The sequence below is a fragment of the Trichomonas vaginalis genome, chromosome IV (assembly GCF_026262505.1).
Source record: "Trichomonas vaginalis G3 chromosome IV, whole genome shotgun sequence".
Lineage (NCBI taxonomy): Eukaryota > Parabasalia > Trichomonadida > Trichomonadidae > Trichomonas > Trichomonas vaginalis.
The window spans coordinates 4,583,798-4,596,927 of record NC_067206.1 but is presented as its reverse complement, the minus strand read 5'-3'; the positions used below and the strand labels follow the sequence as shown (position 1 = coordinate 4,596,927).

Here is a 13,130-nt window from a genome sequence, read left to right as displayed (position 1 = left end):
CTATATTTTAAGTTCAACGTTTCACCTCCTTTCATAACGTATATCTTGTCAATGACATTATATGAAACACCACAGCAACCAATGTCGGGTTCTATTTCTTTGATGTTTATATCGTCTGCCTCTGTCAAAAGTTTCAATAGTTCTTTCAAAACTTCATGAGGTGCAATGACATATGAGTTCACTTTTACAGGGTTGTGTTCGACCAAGTTTAACATTATACTTAAAGCTTGACAAATCTTCTCCTGAGTTTGAAGTTTGTCTTTCAGTTGTTGGTAGTCGTTTCGAATATCTGCAACAGAACTTAAGTTTCTGCTAACTTCAGGATATGTTGGTTCTTTTACAGGAACAATTGTTATACCATCTTCGTCTTCGTATGGTTTCCCCACTTCAACATCTCTGTCTTTGACATTGACAATAACACTTTGACTGTTTGTTTGAGTTGGTGAATTTAACTTCACATCTGCCACCGCCATTAAACCTTTTGAAACACTTACGCTTCTATTTTTCGGAAATGACATTTTACTTAGAATAAAAAGATGGACGTATTCGGATATCTTATTGAATTGAAGCAGAACAAAGTTTATACTCACAAACAATACAAATACATTGACAGAATAGTTCTTTACACAAACAATGGAAAATGTTATAGAATAGCAATATTTGCTGAACCAAAATATTTTCATAAAGCAAAGAAAGTTGGTATAACTGAAATGGTGAAAGTTCTTGAAGCAGACAAAAATATAACTTCAAAACTTACAGATATTACTAAAGGAAAGTTTATAATACAATATTATGTCAAAACTGGCGTACTGTCAATATTTGACGGAGAGAAGTCAGTTCAAGAACAACTTACTGACCTGCTGCCAAAATCTGCTCGATGGAAGCTGTCGTTATGCCAATCTGAGGAGCCCCAGCAGGTTTCATCGAACGAATCTTCAAAAGAGCATCTTCCGTGAAAAGTGCTATTGGTTTTGTAAACTTCTTTGCTCTCAATTCATCTGGACCGTCTCTGTCACCAGTATATTGTATTTGAACTGTACCAACAGTTGAAATACCACCCATAAAGTCTTCTGAGTCAGCAAATGGAATGCCAAGCCAAAAGTTTGAACGGTCTCCATTTGTATATTGAGTTTTTTGACCTCCTGTATGAGTCCATACTTTCACATATGGCATAATAGAATTTTGCATTTCAGGGTTAATGGTTGTTGTGAAGTTGTTGTTAAAGTTCATAGCATCTAATGTCAAGTTGTATGACCTCATATCCTCAACTGTAGAATATTCTTCTCTTGGATAATATTTGCCATCTATGTTTATATGATATTTAATACCAGGGTTGTAGAAACAAGAATAGTCATTTATAGTTCGTCTGAACAGTACAAACATAGTATCTGCATGTTTCATTGCAGTTGTTAAAGCAATATCTGTTCTTGCACCTGCGGCTCCTGGATTTTGGTTTCCAACTTCACCTGCAAAGTCTTTGACAGATATTTGGTGTATAGGGAACATAAGTGGAACTGCAATATATTTGGCAGCTAAAGCATTTGAAATATCTGGGTCCAACATATAAACGGCAAGTCTGCTTTCTATTCTCTTGCATTCAAATTTTTCGCATGTGAACTTAACTGGGTCCCAAGCATCTCCAGCAGCATTGAAATAATAGTTTACTTCAGTGTTGAGGTTTGAGAAACCAAAGTCTAAGTCAACTTTGTCTTTGCAAAAGTCACAGAACTTGGCTCCACCAGTTCCAGCTACAGTAATGCTGAATGGGTCTTGTGTTGGTGCAATGACTAAGTTATTTTTGCTTGGAGTAAGTTCGATAGAAATTTTTCCTGCCCAGTTTGGTAAGTATCTTAAAAACCTGAAGATGAGGAAAGATGACAAAGGAACTCTAAGTTTCAGTTTTACTTTGGTTACTGCTGCTGCAGTTTGTCCAGAAAGGTTAACATAAACTCCTGGAACGTTAGGGTCAAGTCTTCTTATTTTCTCAATAGTTGCATACTGGTCTGTTTGTTCTCTAGCTTGTGGTTGTACTGAGTTTCTCAAAGCGAACCATTCATAGTTTGCCCATGTTACTGTTTGAACTAAGTCAGAGTTAGAATATATCTTATATCCCATGAAAACTTCTGGAGCATATTGGTATCCGACATAGAAAATTCCATTGCAACCTTTCTTGTCAGACAACTTGGCAGAAGGTTTTATTTCAATGTCTTGTTCCACGTATAAGAATGAGTTGTCAATAGAAATAATATGAAACCTGTCGCAAGCAATATCTACTGTTGTTGAAGAACCTTCTCCAAACTCACCTATGTTTCCATAAGAAACAGCAGTTGTATATTCGTAAGTTCCAGGAACTATTTCTGACCTTCTAATGGCATTGTCGCATTCGTTATACTATTCGGAAACATTTCCGTTCATGGCATCCAAAACTGTTGGCGTTATATTCTGAGCGGCGTACATTTCATATGGGTAAAAATATAGAATAGTTGGATTTATATATCATAATAGAACCCACTCGGACCAAGCTTTACTTTCTTCCTGACTGAGTTTTTAACTCTTCTTTTTCCTTCATTGCCACTACTTTCACTAGATGAAGTTACTTCTTCACTACTTTCACTTTGTTCTACTCTTCTCTTCTTCTTTGGTGTCGCTTTTGGTAACTTGCCCTCTGCTTCAAGTTGTTGCATCTTTGCCTCATGTTCACCTAGTATGTTGTAAATTTCCCATGTCCTTTTTGCCTTTGGGCTCTGGTCGCCCATCTCAGGTAACCTATATCCTAGAAAGATTTTGTCATAGTTTGTATTTGAGTCTTCGCGTATTGTTTGCATGACTCTTTCCTGAGTTTCCGGTTCAAGCTCTTCAAATAGAGCTTGTCCATATGGAATAAGCTCGTTTCCAAATATATGTTTTTGTAGCCATTCTGGTTTTCTTTCCATGTAACCAATAATATCTTTTGTGAATGGGAAAGCTTTTACCCAACGTTTCAGTCTTGCGTCATTTATTTCTGTAGTTGGTTTTATTTTGTCAAGGAACATGTTTTTCAATACTAACATTTCATTTGGTACTGTCCATTTGAGTTTTCTTAAATATTCATCCATTCTCGGTTCATTGTCTGCAAAGTAAGTTTTTATGACATTTTGCAAACTTTCGTTTGCAAGGTCATGTACAATAGGTTCTCTTCCTTCTCTCTCCCTAACTTTCTTTCTAAACTCTTCACCAAATATACCATCTCTATGGTTCTGTGTAGTTCTTTGAGATAAATGTTCTAGAACGTCAGGTGTTATATTTCCCTCAGCCATGTTCATTTCATACTGGTCCAAAATATCTGCATGTTTCATATCTTTCAATGGCATTAAAGCCGCGCTGAAAATACCAGCTATATCTGGTCTACCATTCACTTCCATTGCGTCTACAACTTCTTGGAATTGAGGTTGTAAGTTTATGAACCACCTATCCGGATTAGCTTTATGACCCCATCTCATTGTAGTTCCATAGTCTGCAGAAACAAAAGTAGGTTTGTTTCCATATTGGTTAGGTTCTGAATGAACTTTAAACAATGTTTCATTTCTATATGTTTTGTTGAAATTTAACCTTTTATTTTCACCGAGTTCAGCCAAAGATTGAACGTTATATGGTCGTAAGTAAAAAGGATTATTGTATTTGCGTACATTTTCTTTCAGTACTTCCATTCTATGCTGAATATTTTCATCTGATGTTGGAGTCTTTTGTATGTCGGCGAACATTTTTCGATATTCTTCTACTATGTCAGCCGAATTTTTCTTAGACTCTTGGAAAGATTCCATATTCTCCGCATACACTTGTTGAGGGTCAAGATTTTTCGGCTGTTCCAAATCTTCATCTAGTTCTGTGAAGTTAGTTTCCAAAGGAGGGACTTGTTCGTTTCCTTCAGGCTCTTCTAGCTGTTGTTGCTGAACTATTTCTTCCATGTCTGGTTGTATCTGAACTTCTTCCTGTGGAGTTTCTTGTACCTCATCTGCTGGCATTTCATATATTCCGAGACCGTTTTTAACAAGTTCCCTATCTAAGTCATCCGGACTCATAAACCTTTCTTCTTTCGTTCCGTCTCTATTTTTTACGCGTTTCATGAAGAGAGTTGAATTATCATTTAGCTCTGACACCAAATATCTCGGAGTAAATTCATTCATGTCATTTGGATGATATGCTATTAAATCATATCCCTTAGCGAGCTTGTATTTTCCAGGTTTGAGATTATATCCCATTTGGTGCTGAACCATAAAGCTAAATAGGTTCGGGTCAGTATTTCCTTCCTTGAACTTTCTAATAGCTTCTTTATATCTGTCACTAAAGTCAAGAGTATCTGGGTAACCATAATCTTCCTTAAGCATTTTTAAGAATTCTTGGTTTCCTTTTTCTCTACTTCTTTTATGTCCTTGCTCTGTTTGTGGTTGTTGTTGTGCAGGGTTTTGAACTGTTGGTTGCTGTGTTGGTTGTTGTTGTGGTGCTGGATTTTGAACTGTTGGTTGTTGTGCAGGGTTTTGAACTGTTGGTTGCTGTGCTGGATTTTGAACTGTTGGTTTTGGTTGTTGTTGTGGTGCTGGATTTTGAACTGTTGGTTGTTGTGTTGGTTTTGGTGCATGTCTGTGTCTGTGTCCATGTGACGATGTAAATGTTTTAGGTAGTCCTGGTGCGGGTGCTTCTCTTGGAGGGTTTGGTGGTATATAAGTTCCACCAGCTGGCACATATGTTCCATCTGCAGCATAATGTCCTACCTGACTTTTCGTTTTTAAGAAAGCATTTACTAGGTCTGTTTTGGTCTGTTGTAACTCTTTTTCTTGACTTTCCACAATAGTTGCTCTAACGGCGTCATAGGCACTTTGAACTGCCTGTCTCGTTGCTGCATCTGTTATTTTCGTCATATTTTGTGCTACTTCTCTTAACTCTTTGTCGAAACCTTCAGACTTCAGTTTCTTTCCAGATGAGAAGTCGTTCACTAGTTTCACCTTACTATGAAGAGCTTCGAAGGCATTCTTAAAGTCAGCATTCATTAAAGCTTCATTTGAACTGTCTTCATCCGCTTGTATTTTTGTCCTTATTGACTCTATAAGTTGGGCTGCTTTAGCGTTGGCTTGGGCATCTAACCAGTCATTATTAGCTTTTATATATTCTGCGCTTTTCATTGCCTTTTGCATGGCTGTGTCGTTATTTTTACTTTCTTGTGCTAAGTTTTCATACTGTACGGTTTGGTTTTGCAACTGTAAAAGTTTTTCTGCCTTTACATTTGCTTCAACTTCTTTTTTATACTCATCGCTATCCATATATGTCTTCATGGCTTTTTGTTTTATCTCTTCATCTTTCAGTACTTTATATTGAGTAGTATGGTTTTTCAAATTTATAACATCTTGTTCCATTTTTGCTACTTCTGCTGCTTTTTCTGACACTTTTTTCGCATATTCCTCTGTACTTAGTTCTTTCAGTTGTTCTTCTTTCTTCTTTTTCTCTACGTTTAACTCATTGAGTTTCTTTGTGTGTCTGTCATATTCTAGTTTCTTTTCGTTTTCACTTATTTGTTTCTGTATGTCTATGTTTGACTTTTTGACATCTGTTATTTGATTTTTGAGTGAAATCAAATTCATTTGACTTTGAGGGTTATAAGCTGTTCCGTCTGCAGCTCCACCATAGCCTGCCATTTTCGCTAAAAGTGCCGCTCTTAAACCCCCACTCTGTGCACCAATAACTCGGTTTAAAAGCATAGGGTTGCTTGACATTTGTTGCAACATAGTGGGGTCATTCATCATTTGTTGTTGCAACTGTTGTTGTGGTGTCAGTTTTACTATTGGATGTTTCAATGCTCCCTTCCTCTTACGTATATTCTTACGTAGCTTACGTGGCATTTTAAGTGAAGTTAAAAAGCGGTTTTTGACAGATGTTTATATGACACTTTTTGTTCAGCACAAAAAACTACTCGGTCAAAGTGTTGTCAGTTTTGTAAAATAACCGTCTTATCTCATTCTATAAGGGGGAAAAGGCTTCTCAAAGTATACTTCCTTGGAACGCCTGTAACTTTTCCTGTAGCGACGATAGACCCTTACTTGTCCGGACAAAGTTATACTATTTTGAGTGCTCTACAAAAAAGTCAACAGCTGGCTCGTCCTCAGAATTTTTTTATGGGCTAGAGGGCGCAACGCGCCTGGAAGCCCTCCGAATAAAAACTTCATTTATACTAAACATCTTCGGGCTAGAGGGCGCAACACGCCTGGAAGCCCTCCGAATAAAAACTTCATTTATACTAAACATCTTCGGGCTAGAGGGCGCAACGCGCCTGGAAGCCCTCCGAATATAAACTTCATTTATACTAAACATCTTCAGGGCTAGAGGGCGCAACGCGCCTGGAAGCCCCACTACCTTTTTTTTAATGCTTTGAATATATAAACAATAATACTTTGTCTAGAGAATTAAATTTGTGTTATCCAATTGTCAATTCTTTGAATTTTTTATAAAATGCACGATATTCCGGCATTAGCCTCAATAAATATAAACTACATGCATCACAATATTAGGATGTAATGGCATTAAAGCGAATTTCCTAATTTCTTCTCAATTAAATTCCTAGAAAAACTTAGGAATTAATGATTGGAAATAGGTCAAAAAAATTCCTAATATAAAATTTATACTTAAATTAAAATCAAAATTCGAAAATATCTATTTTTCAAAACACGCATCCAGAAGCGAAAAAATTCGAAAAAATCATTTTCTTATAATACTCGCTGATTTTGCAATTTTTGTGTGATTTGAAGTGATAGAATATATTATCATCTTACTAAAACATATACTTTATTGTTACATTCACAAAATATTAATCAGAACACTAGGAAAAGTGGATTTTCGAAAAAAGACGATAACGATTATTTGCAAATCGCCTCTCAATTTTGAGAGACTTTCAATTTTTACAGTGGACCCTTAAATAAATAGAGTAAAAAAAACGCCAAATCTCAACATCAAAAAGAAGATGTTGTTTCATTTAGTAGGATGCGAAACACAAGCTTTGCAGGCAATCTACCAGATTAATTAACATTCTTCAGTCTGCTAAAAAAAATTCAAATGGTATTTGATAAATTCAATTAAAACAATCCGGGTTGTTTTGAGGATATAATCGTTTTTATTTTAATAAGAGATTCGACCACATAACAATTTTTTGACTGAATTGTGGCCAATTACTTTTTATATTTTTATGAAATTAATGAGTAGCATTCTAATACATGCGTATTTTATTATTGACAACCTACAGGTTAATTCAAATATTGAAAGGTTTACAAACAGAAAATGAATTCATAGAAATGAAGAGGCAGAAAAATCATTACCGGCAAGCGAGAACCCCAGATCCTAGAAACCAAGGAGGGAGTCCTCGTGCTCGTGGCAATGGTGACTTTCCGAAACTAAACTTAACGCCTTGTAAGTTCTGGAAACTAGGAAAATGTGACTGGGGGTGGTCATGTCGTTTCCTTCATGGAGATTCGGTTGAAGATGATCCAAGACGTCCAGAATATACCGGTCCTCCCATTGATTTTACAAAATTTCCTCGTCCGGTAGTTTCATCACCACATTACAACGCACAATCACCATTACATGCAGAAGATCAGTCCAGAGTTAAACCATTCAGAAATCCCGTTGTAGACATTATTATGTCAAATCCTTCATTTAGTTCTCAATTACTCAGAATTAGAGATACACTCAACAGCAACAACATAGACACACTAATATCAGAAGATTTATACATGACAATAGACCAGGCGAAGCTCAGATTCGAAGATCAATTAAGTGACTACATTTTATACATTGATCAAGCTGGAATGACCATAATTCCTGATTCAACTGAGTGTAACCTCCAAAATATGTCTCAGTTCATTAATAACTCATGGATGACAAAATGCAACAATTATTCTTTAGAAGATTTAGAGTTATTAACCAACCAAGAGCTTGAGCAAGTCATACTGAAGATTGCACCAGATAATGTTGAGAATATTGAAGAAACAGTTGTTAATTTACAAAATACAACTTCAGATTGCATAACTTCAACATTAACATCCACTTGTGCAGTCAACTCTAAAGATTTAATGGAGACAAAGAGGAAACTACAAGAATTCTTTGCTAAATTAAATCTTATCAACACAATCATCGCTGATATGCCTGTTTATATGAATTCTGAACCACAAAAAGGCAGATCAGTTCAAGTCAGACCTCTTCCTCCTGGAGGTTTGTCATCATCGACACAAAAAGTGTTGTTATACATAATGGGAAGATCTCTTTCTCAAATTCATGTTTGCATCTACAAGATCAACCAACTTATTGGCTGTACAACACCTGCAAAGATGAATTACGATGCTCCTGATCTTAAATCAGGTGTGTTACACCAAACACCTCTTAGTGCTCCTCTCTGCGCTTCTATTTGTGGCGAAGAAGTTGCTCCAAGAGTTGAGTTTGGAAGGAGATTGGAACCTGAAGTAACCGTTGACATTCCAACACAATACACAATTTCATTTAGAAATGGCTTCAGTAACGATTATTCACCTTTTGATTACAGAATTTAATTTTTAATATTTTTTTTCGGAATTCTAAATAGTTTTTTCTCTCGTACTCTATTTAAATTACATTGGTTTTTTGATTTATAGAAGTATTTATTAAAAAATTGAAAATGATTCCAAAATTTAGTTTGGATGATGTAAACAATTTTCATCTTTCATTGGAAATAGATCACTAAACCAAGTAATGGTCAAACTAATGGTTTGTACTTCAATTCACTGATTAATATTTCCAAAAAAAAAAATGATGCGAGGTACATTAGGGAAAAATAACAAAAATGAATAGTAACTGGAATTTATTACTTATAAAAAGTGTTTTTATTATTATCAAACAATGTCTTCATATAAAATATAAAATTTTGAATTCAAATTTGGAATGGATTGAAATATATATAGACAAAATGCAGTTTGTATATAAAGTCTTTATTAAATAAGCTTTATCTCTATATAAAATTATGTTAAAATTATGATCATCTCATCTTGTAAAGTTGAGAAAGGTCATTTCCATCAACAGACCAGTCAATTTCGAAATCTTGATCACGAGGATTCTTCAGATTAGGTTCCATGTGGAATTTTCCGAATACTGGAGTGTCTGGGTCAACATTAATTGGATTTTCGAGGTAAAAGATTGTCTGACACCAGTGAGTTTCTTTCTTATATGGTGATGTTGAAAGAATGACTATTGTATTTGGTCCCTTGAACTCAACATCGAACCAAGTAACAAATGCATGCATTGTTTGGGCTTCTGATGGAACTAAAGTAAATTTCGATGTAATTGTAAGGTCTTCAATGGTACATTTGTTCAAATCAAGATCACAAAGCTTGTAATCATTGGTGATAATTCTTTCTTTTGGACAATTCTCGACTAGAGGCTCCAATAATGCCCATTTCTTAATTGGTGCGTATGAGAAACCGTAAACATCATCCCAGAAGTCGATTTTCTTTGCACGGTATTCCGCATCTTCGATACCGCAAATGTAAATTTGAGCTTTGGTTGGAAACATGGTTCCTGTCTCTTTAAGGAACCTATTGCGTGCATTGAGTACGGATGGAAGCATTGATTCGTATAAAAGGCAATAGCCCATCCATTCACTAATAATAACATCAACTTTTTCTGGTAAGTCAATTTCCTCAATAGTTCCTTGGATTACTGTGATTCTATCTCCAAATCCGTTGATGTCAATGATTTCGCGTGCATAATCAATAATACTAGATTTTTCAACAGCATAAACATGTTTAGCACCGGCTTTTGCAGCAAACATCGAAAGAATGCCTGTTCCACAGCCAACATCTAGAATGATTTTTCCTTTGAAAAGAGATTGATTTGTAAGAATTGCATTTTTGTATGATAATGTTCTGATTTTATCTTTAAGCATATCTTCATGTATTCCAAAATGAGCGTATGAATCGAAATAGTAATCTGATGATTGCATTTCATCAGAATGATGCTGCATTTTTCGGATTTTTTTGGTTTTTGACACAAAAGATAAAAGATCATTTGATACTTCAAAATCAAGATAAATGGATGTCCTAATATGAATTAAATAAAATAGTTCTGATAGAATTGGCCTCCGTTGTTGAATGTTTCGTCATATTTTCAAAGTAAATTGGTTTTTATTTAGGAATGAAATCGTAGATGCTCCTTATGAGGATAAGTCATTCTGTTGCTTTAAAATTGATGTTCTGTATTTTGAATCAAAATCAATCTTACGGTTATGAGGGTAATGACTTTTCTTGAAAATTTTTGATGCAAATCTTGCCGGCGGAGATCTATTCTCATTTTACAATGTTCTTTCTCGGTTTTATTAATATCTGAAATAAGATGGATATCATGCCATCCTATTCAATATTACGGAAAAGCATAAGTTGGTATTAAAGATTGTATGCTCGAAAATGAATGTTATCAATATGTTGTTGACTTCAAATCTAAGAGAGAAGGCTCAAATTACTAATAGATTATTCGCCATGTTTAATCGATGCATTTTTCGTTAATCAGTAAGAAACATATCGTGATAAAATTTATTTTATTCGGGAATAAAATTGAGAGACACGATCTTATTTTTGGTTACTGGCAATATGAAATCACTTAACTAGAGATAAGCATGTGAACATATGATTTATTTCGGAAAATTAAATTATGATGAGGATTTAACGTGCCCCACTCAATTTATGGATTGAATGGAAGAATCATGCTTTGAAAACAGATAATTTATTCATAATTTGTACATTATAAGAAAATATTATTTCGAGTGTAAAATATTTGATAGATTTGACAACTTTTCAATTGAGTTTTTACATCATTGAAATGAATATCGTTTAAATGTAATCCTCTCTCATGATAAAATCAATCATCAAGAAATCAATCAAATAATTATTATTGACATTATGAAAATCAGATATTTTTCTTTCCAACAAGAAGATTTCAGATTGGAAGGGCTACAATTTTCATAAATATTATTATTTTATTAACTATTATAAATGGTATTAAAAAGAACATAATCGGACGGCGAATGAAATTAATCAAACAATTCTAACAATGAGAATCTATATTAAATAATTCATCGTTCTCCAACAGAAACAATTCCTCAATTGTGCTAGGATCCGGTACCTTTAATTTAGGTTCTACTTCGTTTGTTTTCTCTTCTAAAGATGTTTTTTCCTTTTGTTGCATAAGCTCTTTAAAATGGGCTCTTAACCCATTTGGAGATCTACCACGAAAATGGGTGGAAATTTTACTCCATCTTGGCCCAAATTTAGAGTACATATCAAGGAGACGACTATCTTCCTCTGGGCTATAAGGTTCATTCGTTAAGGATGGGCATATATAGTTGACCCATCTATCTCTGCATTGTCTTGATGACCTTGTTTTCATCGTGATTGAAATTGCTTCCCAATCCCTGGTTCCGAGTTGGCTAATAATCTTGCTTAGTCGCCGGTCCTCTTCTTCTGTGAACTTTGATCTTGAGCCTCCACTGGTGCCCATCATTTAATCTGTAAAATATTATTTGTTTAACCATTTCAATTCAATCATAGAAATTTTTGATAACAAAAGCATGTCAAATATTTTACGCGCCCTTTTAAAAAATTGTAATTACGGTAAGAATTCATTATATCAAGTCTATAAGTTTCGTTGATTATGCAAGAAATCTGACATTTTGAGACAAACTTTTTTATGCCTAATTGAAAAGTTTCAAAAGAAATTAAATGCATTTAAAATCATCTTAACAGACTTAATTCTGTATTGTCAAAAACCAGTTAATTTTAGAAAAAAGGATGCAGGGATCTGTGAAATTTTGAGTGCCAATCAAAAAATAAAAACTGTTATCAACATTTTATTGTATTCGAATCCAAAATTAGTTTAAAAGATAATATTGGTGGCCAAAATATTTTTTACAACATTCAAAATTAATTGAGGGGGTCCTCTGCTAAATAGAATAATCTAAAAGGATTTCTTTTGAAATATTAAAAAGTGATTGATTTTATTGTTATGGGTATGTAAAATCAATTTTACTTTGTTTCAGAAAAAAAAATTCACTCTTGTTTTTATATTAAAAAGAATGTATGTCATTAATTTTATTATTTTGAAACATTTATTAGATAAAAATGTTATCTCAAAATTAAACGAACATTCTCAAAAAATAAACACTTTTGTTCGAACTCGCTTTGATTGTTTTAAGGGTCCACTGTAAGGCCAAATAAAGCCTATCGTCGTCCCAAAAATATTGCTCAAGATGGTGTTTTTACTAAGGCCCAAAACTTAAAAAAACACAAAAAAATTAACTTTACTATTTTGAGATCCTTATCAGATGTGCAACAATTTGATGCAGTATCGCAATTCGAATCCGATTTTTTAATGTAGATGTACTCTAACATTCTTGAAAAAATGCAAAATGATATTAATCAAGCTTTTCATTTCTGTATCATACACGAAACAAAATCATTCATTATACTAAAATTTATCAAAGTTTGAATAATGAAAAAAATAATATCTAAATTTTTACATTGAGTCGGCTATTGATATGGTCAATATTAAATCGTTTAAAAATGGGCATTAGCCAGAATAATACCCACTAAAATACACATTTTTTTAAATTTTATCAATTTGTTTTGGTATATCTTTATGATAATGAATAAAATGCTTATCTTTCATAAGTCAATACATAATTTATGCTGAAACACAAAAAATAACACGAAAATTTTTGGCCAACATTTCAAAACGAAGGATAATGCTTTGAATATATAAACAATAATACTTTGTCTAGAGAATTAAATTTGTGCTATCCAATTGTCAATTCTTTGAATTTTTTATAAAATGCACGATATTCCGGCATTAGCCTCAATAAATATAAACTACATGCATCACAATATTAGGATGTAATGGCATTAAAGCGAATTTCCTAATTTCTTCTCAATTAAATTCCTAGAAAAACTTAGGAATTAATGATTGGAAATAGGTCAAAAAAATTCCTAATATAAAATTTATACTTAAATTAAAATCAAAATTCGAAAATATCTATTTTTCAAAACACGCATCCAGAAGCGAAAAAATTCGAAAAAATCATGTTCTTATAAAAC

The 13,130-nt window shown here is 33.7% G+C and overlaps 6 protein-coding genes and 3 pseudogenes across 9 annotated transcripts, besides 2 other annotated features; 1 reads left to right on the top strand and 8 right to left on the bottom strand.

The window, feature by feature from the left end:
- Positions 1-3,536: part of a mobile genetic element that runs on past the window's edge.
- Positions 58-473, bottom strand: TVAGG3_0029700 (annotated as a pseudogene). The gene has a single exon. A coding segment is annotated over exon 1 (416 nt).
- Positions 850-1,260, bottom strand: TVAGG3_0029690 (protein of unknown function, DUF4106 family; the record flags this gene model as incomplete). Its single annotated transcript, XM_051220391.1, has 1 exon — positions 850-1,260. The coding sequence occupies one exon, from the start codon at positions 1,258-1,260 to the stop codon at positions 850-852; it is 411 nt and encodes a 136-aa protein (XP_051105377.1).
- TVAGG3_0029680 lies at positions 1,536-2,415 on the bottom strand (annotated as a pseudogene). Its single transcript has one exon. A coding segment is annotated over exon 1 (880 nt).
- Positions 2,490-2,756, bottom strand: TVAGG3_0029670 (protein of unknown function, DUF4106 family; the record flags this gene model as incomplete). The annotated part of the gene is made up of 1 exon (XM_051220390.1): positions 2,490-2,756. One exon carries the CDS (start codon positions 2,754-2,756, stop codon positions 2,490-2,492), a length of 267 nt encoding a protein of 88 aa, XP_051105376.1.
- Positions 3,537-4,366: 830 nt separating the features above from the next.
- Positions 4,367-4,633, bottom strand: TVAGG3_0029650 (protein of unknown function, DUF4106 family; the record flags this gene model as incomplete). The annotated part of the gene is made up of 1 exon (XM_051220389.1): positions 4,367-4,633. The coding sequence occupies one exon, from the start codon at positions 4,631-4,633 to the stop codon at positions 4,367-4,369; it is 267 nt and encodes an 88-aa protein (XP_051105375.1).
- A 194-nt stretch (positions 4,634-4,827) lies between these two features.
- Positions 4,828-5,870, bottom strand: TVAGG3_0029640 (annotated as a pseudogene). Its single transcript has one exon. A coding segment is annotated over exon 1 (1,043 nt).
- A 1,443-nt stretch (positions 5,871-7,313) lies between these two features.
- Positions 7,314-8,615, top strand: TVAGG3_0029630 (CCCH zinc finger family; the record flags this gene model as incomplete). The annotated part of the gene is made up of 1 exon (XM_001306124.1): positions 7,314-8,564. One exon carries the CDS (start codon positions 7,314-7,316, stop codon positions 8,562-8,564), a length of 1,251 nt encoding a protein of 416 aa, XP_001306125.1.
- A 342-nt stretch (positions 8,616-8,957) lies between these two features.
- Positions 8,958-10,124, bottom strand: TVAGG3_0029620 (arginine omega-N asymmetric methyltransferase protein; the record flags this gene model as incomplete). The annotated part of the gene is made up of 1 exon (XM_001306125.1): positions 9,026-10,009. The coding sequence occupies one exon, from the start codon at positions 10,007-10,009 to the stop codon at positions 9,026-9,028; it is 984 nt and encodes a 327-aa protein (XP_001306126.1).
- Positions 10,125-11,042: 918 nt separating this feature from the next.
- TVAGG3_0029610 (RNA polymerase II transcription regulator recruiting protein) lies at positions 11,043-11,541 on the bottom strand (the record flags this gene model as incomplete). Its single annotated transcript, XM_001306126.1, has 1 exon — positions 11,086-11,541. The coding sequence occupies one exon, from the start codon at positions 11,539-11,541 to the stop codon at positions 11,086-11,088; it is 456 nt and encodes a 151-aa protein (XP_001306127.1).
- A 691-nt stretch (positions 11,542-12,232) lies between these two features.
- Positions 12,233-13,130: part of a mobile genetic element that runs on past the window's edge.